This window comes from Manis pentadactyla, chromosome 2 (genome assembly GCF_030020395.1).
Source record: "Manis pentadactyla isolate mManPen7 chromosome 2, mManPen7.hap1, whole genome shotgun sequence".
NCBI classification, from domain to species: domain Eukaryota; kingdom Metazoa; phylum Chordata; class Mammalia; order Pholidota; family Manidae; genus Manis; species Manis pentadactyla.
In genome coordinates, this window is record NC_080020.1 from 70,119,082 (window position 1) to 70,144,393 (window position 25,312).

At 37.6% G+C, this 25,312-nt stretch overlaps 1 protein-coding gene across 1 annotated transcript in view; it reads right to left on the reverse strand.

Annotated features, from left to right (window-relative positions):
* ADGRV1 (adhesion G protein-coupled receptor V1) overlaps positions 1 to 25,312 on the reverse strand; it is a 487,139-nt gene that overhangs the window by 11,098 nt on the left and 450,729 nt on the right. Inside the window, exons 87-88 of the mRNA XM_036925534.2 lie at positions 11,651 to 11,842; positions 8,446 to 8,623 (exon numbers count right to left, since the gene is read on the reverse strand). Coding sequence (XP_036781429.2) covers positions 8,446 to 8,623; positions 11,651 to 11,842 — 370 coding nt within the window. The remainder of the gene's footprint in view (positions 1 to 8,445; positions 8,624 to 11,650; positions 11,843 to 25,312) is intronic.

Below are 25,312 nucleotides of genomic sequence, written 5' to 3' on the forward strand. Positions count from 1 at the left end.
GTAATTATTGATAGGTATGTACTTATTGCCATTTTATTGTTTTTTGGTTGTTTTTATAGCTCTTTTCTGTTCCTTTCTTCTTCTCTTCTTCTCTTCTCTTGTTATTTGATGATTTTCTTTAGCGCTGTGGTTGGATTTCTTTTTTAATTTTTTGAGTATCTATTACAGGCTTTAGATTTGTGGTTACCAAAGGTTCAAGGATAGCTTTCTGACTATATAGCAGTCTATATTAAGATGTTGACTGCTTTATTTCAAGCGCAATTTAAAAGTACTTTTTCTCTTCTTCCTCCTCCATACTTTATTAGATGTCATAAACTGCACTTTTTGTGTATCTCCTGACTGATTTTGTGTATAGTTTGTTTTACTACTTTTGTTTCATTTTAATTTTATACTTCCTTAGTAATTAATTGGTCTACTTCCTTTAGTGTGGGTTTATTTTCACTGGAGAAAACTATTTAGGCTTAGGAACATTTCCATCTGCAGCAGTCCCTTTAACATACCCTGCAATGCTGGTTTAGTAGTTATAAATTCCCTGAGGCTTTGTTCATCTGGGAATTGTTAAATCTCTGCTTCAAGTCTGAATGATAATCTTGCTGGGAAGAGGAATCTTGGGTGAAGGTCCTTCTGTTTAATAAATTAAATATTTCCTCTTTTTCCTTCTGGCCTGTAAAATTTCTGCTGAGAAGTCTGATGATAGTTTAATGGGGTTTCCCTTGTAAGTAATTGTTTTCCTCTCTCTGGCTGCTTTCAATATTCTCGATATCCTTAATATTTGTCATTCAAATTATTTTATGTCTTGGTGTTGTCTCCCTGGGTTTCCTTTTGTTAGGGACTCGCTGCACTTCCAGGACCTCAGTGTCTATTTCCTTCCCCAGATTAGGGTGTGGGGTTTCAACAATTATTTCCTCAAAGAGACTTTCTATCCTTTTGTCTCTTCTTCTGGTACCCCTTGTATACAAATATTGCTTTGTTTGGATTCACACAGCTCTCTTATCATTCTTCCTAGAAATTCTTTTTTCTCTCTGTTCCTTAGCTTCATTGTGTTTTTGTTCTCCAATTTCCATCTCATTGATTGTCTACTCTACTTGTAGTAATCTATTATTCACTCCCTCCATATTATATTTCATTTTAGGTACTGTATTCTTCAGCTCTGAGTGGATCTTTTTCAACTCTTGTATCTCTTTTGAAGTCCTCCCTGAGATCTTCAATACTTTTCTGCAGATCTTTGAGCATATTTGCGACTTTTACTTTGAAATCTTTATCAAGAAGATTGGTAATCTCCATTTCGTTTAACTCTTTCTGGTGTCTTATCCTGTAGTTTTGGTTGGAACAAATTCCTTTCTCTTCATTTTGTCATGGTTTCTGCATTTCTTCCTTTGTAGTAGATAGATATGCTTTGCTTCCTGGTCTAGAGAGTAATGACTTTGTGAAGAAAGAGTCCTGTGGTGTCCAGAAGTTCAAGACTCTTTACTGTCCAGTGCATGGTTATCCTTTGTAGTGGAGCCCCAGTTGCTGTTGGTGGGCAATGCGAAGGCTGACTTCCTGTCTGCTGGAAATGCTCTCAGTCTGCTGTAGCTGGCAGTTTGCCTCAGCCAGCCCTTTGCAATCAGGACAGTGGCTTCTACTGGGATCATTGTGGGTTGGGTGAGGTGGGGATCTCTGCCTGCTGTGCAGTGATGGTGGGGATGCCCTGAAGTGAATGCAGGGTGGTGGTGGTGGCTGGTACTTCTGGGGCAGCGTGGGGCATGGCAAGTCGCAAGGTGATATGGTATGCTGTGGCAGTGAGTTACATGGGTGCCCCCTGGTGGTAGTGAGGTGTGCAAGACATGGGTTGGCCACTGGCAGGGAGGGAGGAGCGCTTGGAGCTGGCTCCTTCAAGTGTCTCCTCAGTTGGGTTGAAACATGGCCTAGAAAGCTGGGAGAGCCTTTATGCAGCAAAGTGTGATGCTGCTGGTCTGAGTGGGCTGGCGTACTAGCAGTGTGCAGGGAAATGCCTTGGGGCTGAACTGCCAGTGAGGGGGATGGAGCCTCTGGGAGTTCTGGAAGTGCTCAAACTTTTGGACCAAGGGAGGGCTGGGGAGATATGTCCACCTACACTTTTACCTACTTAGAGAGTTCTATTCAACCTTCACTGTTCTGGGATTGCTCACACTGCTGGCAAGTCTTTCAAACTGCCACCTCTGCTTTGAGTCTCAGGACCAGTGGAGCATGCCTGTCCTTCACAAGCAGTTGGATTCTCAGCTGCCCAGAGTGTTCCATCTGTCTCTGGTGTCCAGCCCCACTAATCACCAGAACGCAGTGCAATGAGGACTCATGTTCCCAGAGCAGATCTCCAGGGCAGGTGAGCAGAGTTCCTGGACTCCTATCCACTCCCTGCTCTGTTCCCTCTTCTTCCTGCCTAGAGACTGGAATTGGGGAAGGGCTTGGGTCCTGCTCAGTTGTGGCTCTTCCACTTTACCCTTTTCTGTGTGGTCTCCTCTTCTTCCACAGGTGTAGCTGGTCTGTTCTGCAGTCTTCAGGTCATTTTCAGGTTTAGTTGTATTTGCTGTAGTTGCTTCCTTGGGGTGTTTGTGGGAAGAAGTTTCTGCCTTATCTTCCTACTCTGCCATCTTAGAATGACTTATAACTGGTTTCATTTTAAACTATTTCATTGCTTAGGAAACAGGCTTGACCAAGTGTTTGTCAATAAGTTTATGCAAATATTTAAAGCTCTAACAATGGTTACTTCCAGGATGATCTGAGCATCTGCCTGCAGAAGTGGTACCTCTGAAAGAGAAATTTTTAATGAGTTTTTTGAGTATTAGGGTCTGGATTCTGAATGTTTTCACTTGTGTTCAAAGACTTGTTATTTATCTTCTTCTGAATGAAACAAACCATTTGAAGGAAATGTTTACCATGACATTTGTGTCATTGGTCTGCGGTAAAACCAGTAAGTTAAAGGACTAGGGATAATGGGGAATCAGATTAGTCTTTCTGGGAGAAGCCTTCTGTGAGGAAAGACCCTAAATCTAAGCCCATTATGCCCCAAGACTGACATATTCTAGAATCTTGTCAGAATTGGGTTGACAGAATTGCCAAGTTTTTGTATGCCAGTCCTACATTCTTGTTAGGAATGTAACTAGAGTACACGCCTTTCCATTCTACCCTCACTCTCTGGTAAACTGAGTCTCTGAAGGCTGTACTAGGGTGACTGTTCTGGTTCTCCTGAAGTCTTGGTTGGAGACACTGATAATACCAGGACACCACTAGTCTAGAACTGAGTTGGTCTCATTCACCTGTGGAAAGGCTGATGTGTTTCAAGAGCAATTAATTGAAGGATATTATGTTCTCCTTTTAGAGTGAAATGTAGATTTCTCATAGTAAGACAAATAATTCATTTAACAAATTAAAAAGGTCAATAGTGTTTTCTCTTTCCCCTTCTTCACTCCCTTTCTCTCTCTCTCCCTTCCTTCCTTTCTTGAAATCAATACGGTTAAAATTCAGATAGAAAAAAGTCCACGACTGCTTGGGGCCAGGGTTTCTATTTTATACCAAATCATTTTAATATACTTGCCTTTGTTATTATTTTAAAATATGCAAAAAAGTGTACTCTAACACACTGGCTTGAAAAACAATGTCTTGATCACTTTGGAATTCAACTGTAGCTGTTAAAGAAGGCCTTGGAGCCTGCAGACACATTTGTAAATGCTTGTAAAGAAGTGATGGTTTTCCAATTTGGAAACTGGCTACCTGGGCTTTTCCTCTTACAAGTCCCCTAGAGCAAGGGCATTCTGATATTTCCCTTTACAGTACCCAAGGTGTTTTATCTACTATGTTAAAAGTATTTTAGTATGTGTTTAAATATCTCAAAATTATTCCAGGTTGAAAGCTGATGAGTTCTGAGAGTGATTAAAAGGGTAAAGAAATGGTATCAACAGTTACTGTTAAAGACCTGAGTTATCCCACTTCCTGAAATAATTCCATGCATCCATCCATTCACCTATCCATCTATCCATCGTATACAGAGCATCAACCCAGCACTGTTATATATCCAGGGTTACTGAGATGAATTCTAGTCCTGTGTACCATATGCCTTAGCCTATCAGGACTAGCCCTGATTTTTATTTCAATGTGTTCATCTGGCCAACCTTTCTAGCTATGTAGATTTTGAGCTTAGATGGATCATGCTTCCTAGGCTCTTGCAACTGGCCTTTGTGACTTATTTGTGGCTTACTGACCTCTATTCTGCCTGTTATATACTCTGCGACACATATTTTAGTGCAGGACCTAGAGAAAGAGAAGTACACAAGACAAAACTGATGTGTAGGTGCAATTCAGAGGGGACAAATAGATCTCTTCCCACCTTGTCCTACCAGTGCCTGAAGTCCCACAATTAAGGAAGCACTTTTTTTTTCACCTTTAAGGTAGTTCTTAAAAGAGTTTTCTATTAAAATACAAAAACACAGAAAATGCTTTTACCTACCACCTGTGCATAGAATGCTTTATTGTGAATGACCCTAAAACTAAAAAATAAGAATGTTAAAAAGAAGGGTTATCTAATGCCAAAGGCCTATTTTTATCTTACATTTCCAGTATTGCCAAAGGTCAACTATAGATCTAAGAAGTGGTGGAAGGCCCAGAAAGCCTGGAATGCAGGGAGCAACCTGTGGCTGACTATTATATAAACTCTCAAGGAGAATATCCTTAGGTACACTCCAGAAATTATTGAAAATAAGAAAATATTCTCAGGTACAGTTTTTGAAATAGAAAGGAAAATAGCAGTTTGCTAGCCCAGCTATTATAGATGAGAAGTATGTTAAGTGATTTAGCTAAAGTCCATGCTAAATCTGGGAGCTGGCTGCCCCGCCTCATACTCTAATGCTATACTGTGCTCCAGGTTAGTGCCTTTGGGGTCCTTTATAAAGTGGCTGAAGCAGGAGCTTCAAATTGAGATTCCTTTAACTCGTGGTATATGAGGCTTTTACAAAGGATGCAAGGTGATGTAGCAAGTACAGCTTTCAGAAAATACACTCCCAGATATTTAAACTGCCCTATTCACTCTTCTGAAGAGCTTTTTAAAAATAATGATTTGTCAAAACACTTAATGTTTTTGTTATCAATGCTGATTTATTCAACTGTAGACTAACAATAATTTTAACAATAAGTTCATACAAAAGAAATTTTTGATACTTTGAAGTCTTTAAAAAAATTTAAGTTGAAATATATATATATATATATATATATATATATATATATATATATATATATAAAATTGGAGAAAAGTATGAGTGGGTGAAGATTAAATGAACTTGCAAGCATTAAGTATATTCCATTAGGATAAAATTCTGTTGTAGGAGTGGAATGGAATACAAGTTCAAGTAGAAAAGAGAATGATGCAAAGTTTCCGACTGTAAAAGAAAAGTCTGCTCATATATTTTTAAAATGAAATCATTGACAGTGGGTATCAAACTGCCATGGTATTTAGGCTGCTTTGAATTTGTTTAAAAGAACAACATAAAATTCTTATTTTAAAATACCAGAATTAATAATACAGTGGAATTACATTATTTGATTCTATTTGAACTTCTAATGAAAATCTTCAGATATTCATTTAAATATATGTAAAGGGTTATATAGCTTTTCAAATTTGGGGCTCAAATAAAAAAGACCTCAGGACTACTCTTCCTAGTACTTAACTTGCAGTGGCCCACAGGTAAGGTAGACCTGAGACAGATCAAGGTTTGCAAACCCAAATGTCACAAAGGCCAGGGACACTGGCATAAACCAGGGACACACATCTGACGAGCATCAGGCAAACTGGACAGTTTATATTCTATCTCAAGGGGCAGTCACTACTCAGCTCCAATCAAGCAGTGTTGTGCTAGATTTATTTATTTTTTGAAGAAATTCTGGGTTTTTAATGAGCTCTCGATGTATACATTTTTGCTCAAAAACTGTTAAAATGCTATAAGCGTTCAAACAAAACCCCTGTTGTTCCAAATCTGGCATATGTGTCAATGGCAAATTCTGCTGTAGATGGAATGACACGTGGACTGCTCCTTTGATTTGACCATATTCCATGATGGAAAGTGTCTAGGGGGTGGTGCTTGATTATTACAGTACCTTTTCTGAAAATAGAGGTAACCAATGTTACAGACTGCTATTTTGGTTCTTTTAAGAATTTAATTCCTAACTAGTTTAGTGAACTCCAAGGAATGTGAAACTCAGTCTATAAGTAAGCAAGTCATTCCATACATTCTTGAACTGAATGCATTTCATACTTAGTTTTATATATATAGGACCCACATCTAATTTAATTATGCTACAAGAATTTCTTTTATGTTTCCAGTATTATAACATCAACAACTGACCACTTTGTAGTGTTGGGGACATAATCTTCCCTGAGGATTATTTGTAATCTGAAAGCTGCTTTTTAGTCCAAACACTAATGAGCATTTTACGCAGTTGTTCCTTCCCTCTGGCATGAAACCCTCTTCTCTCTAGTTCTCTTTCTCACTGAGGGACCCTCTTGTCATTTAAACACGGGTATCATCTCAAGTGTTCTTATCTCCCTTCCTCACTCACGTCTTTTCTTTTCCTCTCAGCTCTCTCTTTCCACCGTCCCAGAGCAAATTTACTCATCCCCATAGCTTCAAATATAATCTTCACACTGAGACATTTCAGATTAATACCTCTGACCCTGATCTCCTGCTTAAGATCTTTTAATCTGAACATTTAAGAGCTACAGGTCTAACAATCAGTGTGCCCAAACCTGAACTCACTAGTCTCCCCCTGCGAACAAATAAATGAATGACTGCTCTCCATACAATCCCTGTTGTGTTGGTGAAAGGCCTGAGCCTTGGCCGGCTGTCCTCTTAGGGCTCTGCGAGTGTTCCTCTTGTGCTCATCTTTTTTATTTCTAATTCCCAAATCTGAGGTCTGAATCTCATTCCCTTGGACAACTGTAACAACCTCCCGGCCTTCCCGATTTGGCTTCTAAGTTTATTCTTCATACTTTCGTAAGAGTTATGTTGCCTCAAAAACCAGTGGGAACATGCCATTCCTCTCTTCAAAAACCTCCATGGCTCACTAGGTTCTATAAAAATTCCACTCCATAGCATGGCATCGGAATAGCATTTTAGTATTCTACAAAATACCAGTAAGCTTTCTGCTCCCCTAAAATAAATTTATCACCAAATGTGTTTTGGAAACACCAAGTTAAATTAAGTGAAGTGGGTTTCTTTACTGTCGAACTTTTTAGAGCTGCTAATATACTGATGTGAATTATGAATCTCTGCAGTTTCCCGAATATATTCAGTCGGAGGATTCTCCTATTGAGGATGACTAGGAATGTCTCAGGGAGGGTGTTCACTGAGACCCAGCTGGGGCACTGCAGTAAATTATTAACAACGCATTTCAGGTCTTTTTCCTGCTTCCTGGCCCACTCACCCTCCACCTCAGCCACACTGTAGTGCCTGTTTGCCCTAAGCAGGCCATGTACCTGCAGGTGCTGGGCTTTGGCTAATTCCATGCTGTCAGTCTGTAATGTCTTCCCCTCTACTCTTACCTGTTTAAAACCTACATATTTTTCAAGAACTCTCAACTGAAAATTAAAGAAAAAAATCTTGATCTCAATAATTAATAACTCTTTACACTACTTATTTTACTCTTTCTTCTTCCAAGAAAACTCTAAGTTTCTTTCATTCATTCATTCCCTGACTCTCCAACAATATCTACAAAAGGTTTACCAATTACAAAGCATATTCTGAATACAGGGACATATATATATATACACATAAAGTAAAACATACTTTTGAATAATTATTTCAACAGGTTCATTTGACAATGGGCATATCTTGTTGCTTGTTCGTACATCTAGAAATGAAAAGTTCACTGAAACTTTTATAACAGTGACAGTTCAATGTTTTTCTGAGGCAAAGAAATAATAAAAAACTGCATTTTTGATTTGAAAATAACTATCCATTGGAGTCACAGTTGAGTGTGGTGAAACATATAGGAAGAGCCAATTAAATACTATATGTGTTGGCACTTTGGAATCTGTAAAACTACAGGAGGCCCATTATGTTGCCTTTCAAAGTTTCTGGTTCAAAAATACCCCATAAGGAAGTCTTTGGCAGGTTGGAGGCAAAACTCGGTCCCTACGAGATTGCCTTGTAGTGCTGAAGTTGTCTTAATAGTATCTTGGGGTCCTAGCATGATCCCAGAACAGAGAGATTTACATTTAGTATGTCTTTTCCTAAAAAGCAAACTGTATTTTTAGGTTGTGTTATATTTGGTGCCAAGAACAAAATATCCTAGAGTTTGGCAGGGGTTAGGAATTGATCATGAGAATCAGGATGTGCTCAGGGTGACTGATTATACTTCTGCAGCTTCATGGGAAGAAGACAGAATTTGTAGCGAAGCGAGAGTGCCTACTTCTAATGTGGCTTGTGGGTTCATACGTACCAGTTTTTAATGCAAATATCAAGTCATCAAACTCCTGGGACTCTTCGTCAGCTATTAGTGACCCGTGGCCATATCCTCCGGAGGAAGGGAAAGTGGCACCATTCTGTGGACTTGGCTTTAAGTCAGGGCTGGCCTGACTGGCTTGTTGGAAGGATGCTCTCTCCCAGTCAGGCGGCACCTTTTTGGGTTGGGGTGGGGAGAAAAGGAAATCATAATATGAATATGTACATACTTACTCTGAAATCTGTATGAACAATTTATCTTGCAGCTCATCACAAAGACCAAGTGAAGGGGCTGTTGAACTGTTTAGAATTGAGACCATTTATTTACACCTTTGTTCTTTAAAAAAATATGTCTCTCCATGAGACAGTCTTAATCTGCTGATTCTAAACACTTTCTCTATTTGAATTACTTGTAGATTTCTGTGCTGTCATGTGCAGGAGAAGAAAATTATTTTTGTAACTCAATCAAAACTTGTTTTTTTTGTAAGATGTGTGCAAAGCAAATTGCTAAAAATCTAAGAACTGGAGAAGAACTCTCCTAATGTTTAATCAAAGGTACAACACAGAATTTTAAATAGAATAGCTATCTATAAGGACATACTGAACTGAAAAATAAAAGTTCTTTGATAGTATTATAAACTTTCTTTTAATTAAATGATTAAAAAGATAGTTCTCTCCTAAAAGGATTAAAATATATTCACTTCCTTCTTGGTGACTGATAAACAACCCCTTAATCCTTCCTTTCCTAATGGTTTCCCTTCTCCTGGATGACTTTCTAGCATGTCCCGGACAGTCCCTCACTGACAGCTGGATCAAGGCCAATTCTAAGCCTCTGAGGAATGTCGAGAACACTTTAGGGTATGTCATTGTGCAACACTCCAAATGAACAGTCAAGTAATGGCTCAGGCCCAGGAACTGAACTGTCACAGCTGCTGCCTCTTAATGCATGGTTTTCTGAGATTGCAGGAGTGTCTCATACTGAGAAAAGGGACCTGAAGATTGTCGAAATAAATTTGTGAGACGATACCTTAAAAATTTCACTTAGAAGTCGCACATCCAGACCAGCACTGTCAGAACTTTCTGTGATGGTGGAAATGTTTTATATCTGTACACTCCATTTGGGGAGCTACCAGACACATGTGCTTACTGAGCGCCTGAATGTGGCCAGGGTGATCAATGAACTTAATTTTTAATGTTATTTAATTGTAGTTAGTTTAAATTTAAATAGCCACACATAGCTAATGGTTATTGTATTGTGTACTTCAGATCTAGACAAAGGGTAGCTTGGCTAACCAATTAAAGACAAAAAAATTTACTCCTGAATTGCTGATGCTAAAGGTTTCCATTCCTATTGGCATCAACTGTGATGTGGAAATAATTCAGTTTTAAGAACTTTGGAGTACAAATGAGACAGGGACCACGGGCTTAGACAGAGTAGGGTGAGGGCCTCCGGTAAAAGCAAGTCAAAACATTTACAGTCAAAGCAGTGTAACAATGTAAAGTCCCTGTGTTCAGCATTATGCAAAGTCAAGGTCACACTAATTCTCTAGGGTAAAGATACCAGACTAGAAATAAAGACATCTTCAGTGAGATCAGTTAAAGACCAAAATGCCAGGAGCAGCTTGGCCTGGAATGTCTGAGTGTTCCGCAAGGGTATCTCAGCATAACCCGTGACTTCACTGTAAACAGCCCTAGCAAACAGACAACAACCCAGCCCACCTTAGGCACAGGGCAGGTGGTACAAGTCCACACCCTAAGCCCTCAGTTCCCCCAAATCCTCAACTGCCTATAAATCCCCTAGAATATATTTAATCCTTTCAGGATAGAACTATCTTTTTAATCATTCAGTTAAAAGAAAGTTTAGAATACTATCAAAGAACTTCTATTTTTCAGTTCAGTATGTCCTTATAGATAGCTACTCTATTTAAAATTCTGTGTTGTACCTTAGATTAAACGCACCACCCCGGGCTCTCTTGTCCCCTCCTGGCGTGAGCCAGGAGCTCTTTCCTCTCATCTTATTTCTAAATAAAAGCCTGTACCTTGCTCTCCTACCTTGACTGTTTGTGAAGCTCATTCTTCGGCTTCATGGGCAAGAACCCCGGCATCACAGAGATGGTTTTAGATTTTTAAACATTAAACAAAGGGCACTAAAGACACATCAATTTTTAAATATTGTAGTTGATTGGTGATCACTTACCTTAATTATAACCTGACATGAGTAAAATTACTTCCTATATGAACACGGAAGACAAAAATATCTTTGAGCAGGTAGATTATCTTTCTTTCTGCCAACCTGCCTACTTACTATTTATCAACTGTTTCTTTTTTAGACAGATGTACTTAGATTTCTTGCCAATTTTCAGGATGTAAACACAAATACTGTACCCCCTGGTTCTTTAATACAGAGGGCAACATGAGCTATGTGAGGAACGGTGGGTAAACACATGTCAGGCACTGCAGAAATTGTCAGGGACCTGCACACCACCTCTTCCTGGATAAATGTCTTCAGGTGTGTTTTAAAATCCGAGTGGCCAGAGCTGACGGTGGCATTACTGACAGGTTGGTGGCACTGTGATTTAGACACAGGAAACCAGAATGCAGAGACAATGGGAGGTAGATTTGCCAGCGAACATCCTGCAGAGATTTTCCTGGTAGTGCTGCTGAAGCACCCTTCCAAGCCTTTGTCCTAAAATATTCCTGGTATTTAAAATAAAGAGTTTTGGTGTATTTTCTTTTCACTGAGCATTTGCTGAGATGGAAGGAGTGAGTTGGGATAGCTGAAGCAGGAGAGTTGTCAAAGTATTTTTAGGAAGAAAAGTATTTAAAAAACACTTTCTGAGGCAGATTAAGTCACTGCCATGTCCAATTAGGATGACTTTGAAGAAAGAGATAATAAATGATGCTATGACTTCCCAGTACAAACTGTGGGGTAGTATAGGTCACAGGGGCAGGGAAGAAAAAGAATTAAATAACAGGCCTGATACCACATTTTCCCCAGTGGCATCTAGGAAACCTGCTGTTTAACAAACCCATTTTTATTTGGTTAAAACATAAAACGCAGATTAGCCAATCAAATACCATGGATCAGAGGATATCAGTAGGGAAAGGATTTATAAGTCACCTAGCACTGTTTAACTTGAACCCTTTGTGAGACGGGAAAGCTGTAGGGAGAGAAACAAGAGGGCAGGGCCGAGGGCAGATACCTCCTCCACAGCACTGATAAGATTCTGGGTGGACTTGTTGATTTCCCCTCCAGCAGGAGGCATTCCACTCCCCGGTGTAAAGAAGGCCGCGCTGGGTCCTGGGTGCCCATTCATTTCCACTGTGTAGCTGGCCTTCATAGGGCAACATGTCTGGTTGTGTAGAATGAAATAAACCACAAAAACATAAAGTCCCTGCAACAGAGAATAACACTTGCATGTTAAAGGTCATGTTATGTCCTGCATACATAATTGAAAAAAAAGCATGGTTGTAAGCAGAGCAGATTTACTACAAGTGTTCTCCAATTCCACCTAAAGTTGGGAGTTACTGAACATGCTAGAAGTCTAGCAAGAGGCCACCGTAATTTCTGAATGTCAGAAAAATGTTATTCAATGTCATTTGGGAAAGCTGCCCTCTAACAAATCATTTTTACTTGGTTAAAACATTAAGTAACTCTGAAAACTGACCCAAGCACATGAAAACAGAGTTGCAGAAGTATATCTGAGTAGCTGTATATGTTTTGTTTGAGAAAGCAAATGTCTTGCTTTCCAAAAAATTACTGGTTTTTCCCATCTCATTTTTTCTCATTTTTTTTTCTTAGCAAAATGGTTGAAGTGAAGTACTAATGTTCCAAGCACCTTGTAGGCTTCTGGAAGGGCAACACTAAATAAGCCTTCTGATTTTATTTATCACCTTTTTATCTAGTTTGGAAACAGAATCACTGGGTAGGGACTCAGAGGAATTCTGTGGATTGTTTAACATTTAGCATGCTTTGCATCTCAGCAAATGTTACTGAAGAACAATAAAACTATCTTGTATTTTCTTAAAGATCTGCTGGCCCTTTAAATTCTTTGCAACTTAGTCAAACTCTTGACAACTGATTCCATCAGAGACAACAAGTGAAATTTTCTATTTGTCTTCCAGACACTTCCTACACTGCCTTTCCTTCTTGATTTCCACAAGGGATCTACTGTATCCTTCTAATGGTGCTTCTATGAAGCTTGGTAATTTTGACCTTTACAGTAAGCCAATAAAATATGTTAAATTGTGCCTTTTGTGTCTCTCAATCCTGGTGTTTAAGTCTTGGAAGTGAATAAGGATCTCCTTAGTTACTAAAAATTTTAAATTAATCCACAAAAATGAAAGCAAGACACTCAGCTTCTTTAAGAAGGAAAGGAGTTAATGTCAAGATTTTTTATAAAACAAATAAGTATCTTCATTTTGTGAAGTTTGAATTCTCTCATGGTTCCTAACATTTCTAGGAGTGTAGAAGGAACAAAGCAAATAAAGTACTTGTGAGTTTGCAACTCAGCTGGGTTGGTATAAGTAATAAAACGTCTATTAGAAAATACTCGAGGAATAAGAATTACAGTAAACTTCTAATGTAAAATGAAATTAGGGACAGTCTGCAAGGCAGGCATGCTTGCATTTATCTCTGCAGCCATTTCTGGAACACTTACAAGTTAGGCCTTTCTCCCCTCACACAGAATGGCCCCTTCTCCAGTTGGCATCTAGCCTATATAATTAACAACTATGTTTCAAAATCAGTGGTTTAACTGCTAAAAATATTTTAAAATGTAATTACTCTAACCATGATATAAAATTAGTATCAGAAACATTTATTTCCTTTTGTATTAGGGTTATTTTGTTATTTTGGGAAACAACATTAATATCTTGAATTATGTAGGATAAGTGAATTCGTTTCATGTGCAAAAGATGTTGTGAACATTAGCAGAAACAAATCTTCCTGAAAACACACATACACATCTGAAAATTTTCTCATACAAGTAATGTTTCACATGGGTACAACCTAATTACACAGGCCACACCAGAAAAAAATAAAACTGTCAGCCTTGAAAACAGAATATCACTGATTTATTTCAGAATTTCTCTAAGTGTTACAAAGTGATATGGTAAAAGTTAGATTAGGAGGCAAAAAAACCACAAAAAAACCTATGCTTTAAAATATATCTCTAAGGACCCATTTGTTAAAACAGTGAATTATCTTATGTTTTTTTAATATCTAGCCTTTCCTGCTTCAGGAAAGGAACTGCCTGCGAAGAAAACTTGCATGTGAAAACTGCATGTGCTTTTTTTCTTAAAAGCACATTTACATATACAGTAAATAGTTTGAGTCTTTTAGATGTGCTCTAGGAAAGATAAACACTTAAAATGGAAAGAAAAAAAATGTTTAAATGCAGGTTGTATGACGTTTGCCTGTGTCCAGCCCAGGCTGGGCAAATACAGAAAAGCAACCTTCATTATCTAAAGTATTCAGTTGTGGAGGTTTCTGACCTAAGAATAAAAACACATCTCTATTTCAAATGCTGCATCTTAAATCTCAGTGTCTTCTTTGTATGCTGGTCTGTAAAATAAGAGAGAATTTGAGAATCTCAATTTTTCAATCCAATATGCTGACCATCCACTATGTGCGGGCCAGACACTGAGATGCATGGATAAAACATTAGGCTCCTACTCTCAAATTGCTTACAAACACAGCAATATCCTACAAAATAGTAGGTTAATTATTTTAGGAGAAAGATACACTTAATTTCTCTGTTCTTCCTGTTCCTTATCTAGCTCAAGCTTACACAGAAAGGAATTCTTTTTAGATTATTTTGTTGGATCTCCTACTACAATGATGAAAATGCTTTCAAAAGTCTTTAGTTAGAGATTATAACTGGATTGACCATACCCACTGGCCAATTCTGTATTTCTTTTGATTCAGGGACTTAAATTCATTATCAAACATCCAGTCAGACACAAATGAGACTGTAATAGTCTAATGAAATTAATAAATGCTCTTAACATCATCAAGGAACAAAGTAAGTCCAGATTTTTGCCACTTATGTCAATAATTTCTGTCAGTTCCATAAGAGGTGGGAAAGAATAAACATTGCCATTTGACAAATTTAACTGAGAAGCACTGGCAGAAGAGAACTGGATAAGACAAGAAGTTGACTGAGCTGCCTATTTCTAAAGGAAAGGAAATCTCAGGACTTCACACAGATTTGGAGAACTCATCTGAAACCAGAGCGCCCCCGCACCGAGGACTGAAATACAGCCCTCAACTCAGAGCAGTTAAGCTTTGTAGGACTTTAAAAAAATTCTCAGAAGAGGGTAAAACCCAGGTATTCAGATATTGAATACCCAGATATCAATACCCAAGTATTGATAACAGATTCCTTAATACCAAACCACAGCCTTAGTAACTTTTGAACTTTAAGATGTTCAAGCAAGAAAAAAAGCCAATCTTTTAATACATGTTAAAATTTAAGCTTGCTTCAGACTTCATGTCAATTTTCAGTGTTAAAGGACAATGGAACAATATCTATCAAGTTCCAAAGACAAAAATGGTCAAGAACAATAATATTACACCCAGCCAATGAGTATTTGAAATGATTAAATGTAAGAAGAATGCAGCAACCATGGATCTTCCTGGGGAGGAAACCCAAACTACATGGTAGTAAAATATAACCAATAAAGAGATGAGTTGCCCATACAGAAGAAAAGACAGAACTCAGTACTGAAGATGGCAAAAGAATCATGTAAAAGGACCTGTACCTATGTACTTAGATATAGGACCAATACTGAAAAAACGACGAGAATTACAGTTACAGAGTCAAATATAAATGTTAGTTAGGTATCTAGACAGGTAAAAAGCACAATATTAACTAAAACAATATATCTAAAGTTGGGAAGAGTGGATATGGGAGGAGATCTGAGTATTGATGACTATCATCTCTTAGAGCAAACAATCAATACTATAACGTTGAAATACCTAGGTGATAAAAAACAGTGATTACAATTCCTTTAAGTATTTATAATTTCTTAATTTGAGACCATTTATCTCGTAGTGATTAGAATGTCTTCTGTAGTGTAAAAGTGTTTTCTGATATTCAACAATTACTTCTCTACCATTTTAGTTTTTCTTGTGAAAAATTCAAGTAAATTGAAATTAAATGTACATTATAGCAACCATAACATGGTCACATATTTAATACCTACTTATAATTAGGCACCCAATCATGCTTAATTTGCCTAGAAAGATGTCTGGAATGATGTTCACTTAATGTTATTTTTCATTTAGAAAAGTCAATAGTCATTCATTAAGGAGACTTAATGACACACACACACACACATACACACCCATGTATAAAATAGGAATGATTTTCAAAATGATTTTAATGACCTATTTTTTTTCTGGTATTCTTCATTCCTTTCTGCAAAATCAGAATTTTCTCATAACATTTCACTTTCTGCAGAACTTATTATTATTATTTCTTGTAGTTCAGATTTGTTGGAAATGAGTTCTTTCAGCTTTTGTCTGCCTGAAAATGTCCATATTTGCTTTAGAGGAATATTTTCACCAGATGTATATTATTCAACATTAACATGTTTTTTTGTTTGCTTCTTGGGGGTCTTGAAAAATGTCATTCCATTGTATTCTGGTTTCCAGAGTTTCTGATGAGAATAGTGTTCATTTTTAACACTATGTTCTTGTATGCATGTGATATTCCCTTCACTGCCCTCCTGATTTCCTATTTAGATTTCAAAATTTCAAGAGTTTGAGTATGATATGCTTATGCATGGCTTTTTTTTTCTTTTTTGTAGTTTTGCTGTCGAATTAAGACAATTCCTAGCCACCGTTATTTCCATTATGGTTACCTAATGTTAATGAGGGTTACCTATGGATGAAGTGTGAAGTCATTTAAAAAGTTTTTAATCTGTATATTTTTAGTAATTTATAATAAATATTTATAATTTTTTCCAAAAATGACAGTAATAAAAAAAGTTCCAAGCAATTTTGTCAGTATATTAGTAATGATCAATTGTATTTAATGGGAACATGGAAATATGGACCATTTATTATTGTTTTTTCTCTCTAGTTTTAAAACTCTGAAACACAGAGATATTAAAATAATAGGAATAATGTTTTCAAAACAGGAAAAATGTATAATTTCAAAATCTCCAGGTATGTTAACTCATTTATGAAAAATAGTTAAGAAATAGGCAGTGGACTCATAAAAGTGGATCAAAACCTGTTACCTTTTAGATAGCCTGAGAAAGTACAAAAAACAATGCAGGATAAGGGACTGAGAGGGATGAGATCTTTATTAAAATTAGCCTTCCTTTAGCTAAAAAATTACAAATTTGGGATTAAAAAAAGACTATCTTCCACTAAACTCTAACTTCCTAAAAAGCAAGAGACCATGTCCAGTTCACAGTGGTACTTTTTAGTTTATACCATGGTCCCTAGCACACAGAAGGAGCTTAAGAAATATTTATTAAGTGGTTTAAAATTTCATCAGTAGGATGGGATGGGGACTGACATGGGCTGAGGCGTGTGTTGGCTTTAGTCTTCTAACTTTCTGATTAAAGTTAGATAATTCAGTAGTTGGTCAATAAAATTCTGTTTTGGCTTAGTTTTTCTGTTTCACATTTTGTGCCAAGACTCTCATGGGAGAATGAAGCACCCACTTCCAGCTGGGTCTCTGCTTTTCTGGGTCGGTGCCCCTCTGGTGGTGGGCTTGCTTGGCACTGTGCCCAGGTGACTTCTGGCTCCTCTGCTGGGGTTGGGTTTGCCCAGTCCTGCTACTCCTTCTCGTGGCCACTTCTCCTTGAACGGCTTCACAGCTTTCTGCCTTTGCTTTCCCCTTGACAGACACCCGAGAAGTGCCCACGATATTGTATCTGGCTCTGCGCTGCTCGTGGGATGCTGGCCCACTGTTGTTTTGTATCACCAGTGACATAGCAGAGAAGACAATGGATTTCATGACAAGGACAGAATCGAAAAAACAAACATGGTATTTTGTGCATTGCTATATATTTTTTTCAGGTGCAAGAAAAATAGGAATCTTTTCTTTGACCTATGAATCAAAGAAATCTATGAATTGCTTCATAATTTTTAACTCTTATTTTTCACAGTTGAAGTTGCTTTTGCTAATGTTCTCATTTATAATAAGAATCCACAATCTAATGTGTACATTAAATATACAAAGAAAGGAAACAAGTGAGTTCACCTCGATGGCCATTGGTTAGACAATACAATTCAAATATTTAGAAATCCATGGAATCTTTATAGCCCAAATGCTTTTAAAAATATTTGGAAGGTATAGGCAATTACCTAATGTTCACCATGGGTTACGTCAAGTTCTTCGAATATTTCTTCTTAATTTAAGGGACACTTTCCCTTCAGAACTAATAGAGTTAACGGAGGTTCCATTGGCTTAATCTGCTGCCTTCAGACATGCGTATGACCAAAGAATCTGGATATCAGGCCTTCACTTTCAAGGTCTGGGCTTAGAATGACGCCTATTCTAAATTTTGTAATCAGGAACAAAAATTCTGTATGTTTTTAATCATAAATATCCAGAGTATAGACACTTTTTTTCTTCTGTGTAACCAAAATTTTAATCTACAATTTAAGAACATATTTCTCTGCATATCACTTATGGACAGAAGACATATTTGGTCAGTCTTCTTTGTCATAAATACTCATGAATCTAAAGACAGTTTAATATTAGGTCATTCTCAGCAATCTCCTCTCTGGATGAGGTGGTCTCCATTGCTGCAGACTTTCCTCTTAAACTTTGTTTAATAGTGCTTCATTTCTGAGACTTTCAATAGTCTTCATTCGTGAAGCACTAGTCAGTCGTGATATTACCTATTAGGAGCCAGACTATTTCTGACAAGATAGAAGGAACTGAAAATTAAGTTAAAAAAAAATTTTTTTTTACAAGAACACAAACCTGTGACCCCACCAACATCCTGCTTTGAGTTCCTAAGTTAGAAAATTTTCAGAGGTACAAACTGAGTTGGATGGTAGGACTGAGGGGTAGAGAGGACTGGAGGGTATTGGAACTAAAAAAGTATAGAGATTGAGAGATGTAAATGGATGGAACTAAATAGTGTAGAAGAGGTTTGGAATATGAGAGTAATTTTTTTAAGGTTTTAATAAAAAGAGAAGAGAATCAAGTTAAAGTAAGCTCTGAATATGAAAAAAAATTAAATTAAAATTATAAAAAAACCAAAGTGTACCATGATTATGTATTTAAATCTTGTTATATTTGAGTGCTTTTAAAGATTTTAATTTAAACTCAATCTTTATTGTGTAGTTGATACACATTATATTTGTTTTAAGTGTACAGCAAAGTGATGTGACAATAATATACATTACAAAATGCTCATGGTAAGTGCAGTTACCATCTCTCACCATACCATGTTATGAAAATATTATTGACTATATTCCCCATGCTGTACTTTTCCATTCCTGTGGCTTACTTACCTAATAGTTGGAAGTTCATACCTTTATATATTCTTCACCTATTTTGCCCTTTCCCCTCTCTCCCTCCTTCACAGCAATCACAAATTTGAACTCTGTATTTATGAGTTCTATATCTTGAACTCACCTTTGTTTATTCCATAAGCACTGGAAATACTCAAAATCTGTAGGTTGAAATAATATTCATAATAACAACAGAAATAATAAAATAGTTAAAGTGAGTCTTTTTCATACTCTCTAGGGTGGTTTTTCTATGCAGAAAAGATTATCCAGCAAACTGTGGCCATAGGTCAAATGGGCCCACTGCTGATTTGTATATGTATCTCAAATCACCATGAGGCACACTTTAAATATCTTACACTTTTATTTGTCAGTAATACCTCAATAAAGGTATATATAAAAAAAAAGACTAACAATAAATAGGACAAACTACTGACACAACAACAGGAACGAATCTAATAAGTGGTGAAGAGACTCAAGTTGAAGAGAAATGGTATGCTAGATAAAAAAGAGCAAGACACAAACAAGTACTTACTGTATGATTCTATTTATACAAAATTCTAAAAAAATACAAATTAATATTCAGTGACAGAAAGCCGATCAGTGGTTGCCTGGCTTTGGAAGCAAAGGGAGGGATGTTCTACAAGGGGACCTGGGGGAACTTTTTTGGGATAATGGAAATATTCTGTATCTTTATTATGGTTTCAAGGGTGTGTAAGCACGTGTTTTTTAAAAACAGATCAAATTTATTTTATAAATTGAACATGAATTTTTGTAACAAGGGTCAGCAAACTTTTTCTGAAAAAGAGTCACATAGTAATGTTTTAGACTTAGGACATGGGGTCTCTGTCAAAACTACACTGAAATTGAAATTTCATACAATTTCCCCATATCACAAAATGGTATTCTCCTTTCTATATTTTTCAACATGCATAAATGTAAAAATCATTCTTAACTCTGTAAGTACTTTAAACAGTTTTTGTCAGCATCCTTTAAATTGCCTTTATGTTTAGACATCTGCTGACCACTCTGTGGATTAAGCTGAATTGTTTGGGCCAGTGATAGCCCACCAAAGAATAGTGTTGATGATGATGAAAAGGGAAAATTGGGTGACACAGTGCCAATAAAAATAAGAGAGGAAAAAGAATCACTTTGTTGTGGAAACTAAATTAAATATTATACCTATTAAAGTGAAAATAAGTCAGATTATTTTAAGTACTAGACTGGAGACCAGGAGAGACATACGTGTGGAAATAGCTGGGCACTGGCAAAAGCTGAAGCCATATGGGCATATGATTTTTCTAAAGGAAGACACTATGTTGAGAAAAAGCTGAGTGCTCAGAATGAAACACAGCTGGAGGACATGAACAGGAAGAGGAACCAGTGAAGTAAACAAGGAACAGTGGACTGGTCAGGAAGGTCAGATAAGAGGACAGCCACAGCTAACCATGCTAGGGGCGCCAAGAGAAGATGCTGTTCCAGAAAAATGATGTGGTCTGCATTGTCAAAAACAGATGACACAAAAAGATGAAGCAGAAAGAGGCATTTATTCATTTCAGCTATAACTGTCTTTGGGAAAATCACAGTGAGAATACAGAAGAGTAGTGAGAATAGATAGAAATAGAGAGAGAGAGATGTCAAGAAAAAGGTGCACTTACGTTAGGGAATAACCTGAGTCATGACATGAGACCAGCCAGTTTGATAACTCTAAGTCAGCACTCCATGGGAGTGTTTTCCTCTTCCCACCCCACCTACTTCATTCATTATTATTCTTACTCAGAGCAAAAGAGCAAAGAATTCAATTCTTTAAACCACAAACTGAATTGGGCATTCCATCTGGAGACACTGAATGAACAATGAATATTTCACATTTTCTACCATGCTGGATTAATGTGGGTACCCTCCTGTCATTTATGTTTTCAGTGACACCAAGGTCCCTTCTGGAGATGCCCCATTTTTGTATTCCTGACTTATTCCTGTCCCATAAGTTGCTGAAGACAGACTGTCACCTAAAGACATAACTATTGGCTTCTAAATCTTTTATATTGCTTTTAAAAGCAAGAGAAAAATCTAGTAAACTTTAAGAAATTATTCATCATAACATGGTTAATCAAATATCAAAGATTATCTAAATGACTTGGTTTTAAAAACATTCTCAGATGAGTCAATTCCAAAATAATGATATAGTTTGTGTAGACTTACAGAAATGTGGAACTCAAGGTCCTATGCTCTGCTATATTGAAACACAGGTATAAATCAGGCACTGAGAATACAGGAAGAGGTTTCTCATGATAATTGGCAAATCTAGAAAATTCTGGGACATTTCACCAGCAGTTAAAAACTTCCTGAGGTATCACAGTTGTGATAGCATAGCATTTAAACAGAAATCAATACTGATTCCAGATACTAAGAACCAGAATATACTATTAAAATATATTTTGTTATTTTTTCAAGTACTTTTTCCTGACAACTAACAAGCTATTTGGTAGGGACAAGTCACTTAATATCTCTTTGTTGCAATTTTTCTAAACAGTAAAACAGGACACTAGTGTTTCTCCAGGGATGCTCGATGGACTAATAATTGGTTCACTCACAAAGCTCTAAAAAGTGTATGGATAATTTTAAAAAGCAAAAATTTACAGTGGCCCAAGTCCACTGTTAACATTTATTTCAAAAGGAGGGAATAAAAGAAAATACAGAGAAGTAAAACAAAACAAAAAACAAAACCCTAAGATTTATACCAAATCTTAACACTCAGAAATAACACTCTATCCTGTATATGAATTTTCTTACAACTACAATTTCTAGAAAGGGTTTATTTTCCCCAACTTATTAATTACATAAGGACAGGTTTTCGTATGTAACCATTTTTACTGGAATTAAGAGCTGAAGGTTGGATTTGTAGTTGGGCAGTAGCTAGGGTAACCTCAGATCCTGGTTTGCTTGAGACAGTCCTGGTTTACTTGGGATTCCTGGCTCAGCCTGTTGTCTCAGCATTTTTATTAACATCATCCCCTTTCACTTACGTGCCATTGAGAATGAATTATGTGGCAATTTAGTACGGCTGGATAGGACTCAGCCAGGGTCTAGCACTGTGGAAGCTGTCCTATTCGATGCAGCAGAGCTATCAAGAATATACTAATAAAAACCTCGATTCTATACCCAGTCCTCTTTAAATGACAATGGCCTGCAACTTAAGTTCCCTCCTCACCATCCCACCCATTCACTGAGTCAATACATGACACCTGAGTGTCCACCTAGTCGTGCACTGCAGCTCCGTGGGGCAATGAACAGGCATGCTCAGTCCTTTCCTCAGAATCCTTCCTTCCCAATTGTGTGCTTCAAGGCTTGGAGCTCTACCGGGAGTTCCTCTGCTCCCCAAACCTCAGACTCAGATCACTGCCTGAAGGGGGAATCAGTAAAGTGAAAGAGGGATCCAGTAATGGGCCCTTTCTGAATTTGAGATTTTTCCAAATATTTTATCTTTCTCCAACAAAATAATTTTGTATACTATTCTTTTAAAAGTTTTTGAAAGTCTAATGAATGGGACATTAATTCTGTGATGCATAAAATAATGTAACAGAGGTAGTAATCAGCTTTAAGGAGCTTACACTAGTGTAGTCTGCTATGTGCTAAATACTGTTATATTGAATACTGTTATATTGACCTATATGCTTCATTTATATGAACCTCGGTTTTTCATCTGTAAAATGGCCATATCAATACTAGTTACCCCAATGGGTTAGTATGAAGCTCAAATAAAATAACTGTAAGGCCTGTATTTGTAACCTGTCAATCTGCTTTAGAAAGGTGATACGGCTTTTCTTGCTGACCAGATTTGCATAAAGTTAGTCTCCTGCTTAACCTGGTTGGTTTATTTCTTTGTACTGCACTCTCCTACCTGCCAGTTAAGGTGGCCTGCCACAAGGTTGTGTTCCCAGAAATAATGTAACACATAAGGCCAAGCAGGATCTTCACAGTCAAATATTTTACATAGCTAAGAACCACTTCTTTCCCAGAATTGGTAAAGAATAGAAACAAAGGTGTTGTTCTGCCTGAAGTGTGATTACATACACAATTATTGACCATCTTTCTTAAGGCATGGCATCAGTTTCTTCACTGATAGGGTTTATTCTTTACTGAATCATTTCATCAAGTGGCTCAGGGGAGGGCGGTGTTAATGCTTCAGTGGTCCCCAGACCTTCGGAATAGAGAATATAATTTTGTGATTTAGCTTCTAATTTCAGAGTGGAAAATATAATTTTGTAATAAAGCCTTCTGTTATAGGTCCTTGTCTGTCACCACTCCCAGAGTGTAGCCCACACCAGGTGTACTCGAGTGCCAGGCTCGCCGGTGCTCTAGACGTGCTGCACTCGGTCTCAGCCTTGCCTGCGGTGGCGCCGCTCCCTCCGCGGCTCTTCCTCCCTGCCCGGTAGCCCCAGCCGCGAGGGAAGCACCAGCCTCCTTCAGGACCTTAAGATGCGCCTCTGGCCTCCCCTCCACACTGGGTCAGGGGAACATGCCCTCGATCTCCACACCCTGCACTCCCTTTGACAGCACTTCTGCTCCATCCTAACTGCCAGTTTCTAGTTGGTCTCCTACATCCCCCTTGTAGCCCGGGAACTTCTTCAAGCGAGACAACTGGGTCTCCTCACTGCCGTCAGCGCAGCGCAGTGCCCTACGAGAGCACGTTCATCATAAATACTTGTTGAGTGGATGAGCGAATATATATCAAGTCCAAAAAAACCTGTTTTTACCTGGGGCCTAGGAAGACACAGGCAAGAAATATGAGGATTCTCTATGAACAGCTTCTACACCTTAAGGGCTTACTCTTAACTAAGAAGTGGCTATAGTTGCACCATCAATGCCATTTCCTTAATATATCTTCCCAGAAAATCTAGAAGACTTAAATTGGGGTGTTCTCTTTGGCAGCTGCTCCAGTGACTCAGATCCCAAGTAACTACGGGTATGAGGGCATGTAATCACAATTTTTTATAGGCTGTTAAGTTGGAACAAAAACCACCTACAGTGGGAGGGGATGAAAACCATGTTATGGGAAAGGCAATAAAAGTTGAACTCCGTGTGTGTGCGTGTGTGTTTAAAGGCTTTGGAATATATGTAAAGGCATGACACATTTTACTATTTTATTGGTTTAAAAATAAATTTAATTTATGTCTATGAGGCAATAGTTATGTCTGAAAAGAAAATTTGCTAAAATTAGGGAATAAATTCCAAACCCCAAATTTTGGTTTCCTTTGGGTAGTTTTGCAAATTTTTCATGCAGAGATTGGTTTGTACCTTGGCTTTAAATTTTACCACCCTTATAAGAGTATGCATATTTTATAACATTATTCTAACCTATGTTGTAATTTTTAGAACAAATAAAAATGTGGGATTATAAGACAAAGAAATACAGTACCATATTCTCTGAAAAGATAATCTTAAATCTATAAGGAAATATTCTAGGTTTGTGTGAGGAACTGTTCTAACAGTTAATAAAAACAATCTAGGAATATTTATTTCCAGGTTATTGGGGAAAAATAGTCTGTAAATTCTACCACATGGCAAAGGGATGACTGTGATTCTTTATATGACTTGTCAATGACAACAAAGTCCGGACAAAGAGAAACAATAGGCTATTTCTTTAAGATATGTTACACAGGGAAAATAGATTTCTATATTTTTGCCTACTTTTTCTCTGAGAAATCATGGACACTTATCTGCATAGTTTACATACTGTTGCTTTTTTCCTACATATTTATGCATATATGTAAAATTAATAGGCTTCAGATGTTAGTAGTTGGGTCTTTTTCATTTTATTAGATCTTTAATATATGAAGGTGAAGACAGTGGTATACTGGGCATTTCTTTTTTTTTTTTTTAATGGTAGCTACATTTTAGGAAAGGGGCACCCTCTTGGAGCTACAAGCAGAGCTACTGTGATTTATAGTAAGAAATATGTATTTGGTCTGTGTCCCTGTTTCTGGCACAGAGCTCCTAAAACCCTTGGAATTTCCTTGGTAATCAGAGAGACAATTTATTATGTTACTCAGGTGACTTTTGGAAAGCACCTGAGGATGGGGGCTGGTTGCCAGTGGAGCCAACCATGTGATCAGAATTTTGGGGCTTTCAGTTCCACCTCTTGACCTCTGGGAAGGGAACAGGGGCAGGAGGTTGAATCAATTGCCAATAGCCAATGATTTGATCAATCACTCCTTTGTAATGAAGCCTCCCTTAAAATCCAAAAGGAGAGGGTTTGGAGAGCCTCCAGGTTGGTGAATACATGGAGATTAGGGAGAGTGGCAAGCCTGGAGAGGGCATGCAAGCTCCATACCCTTTCCCTATGCTCTACCCTATGCATTTCTTCTCTCTGGCTGTT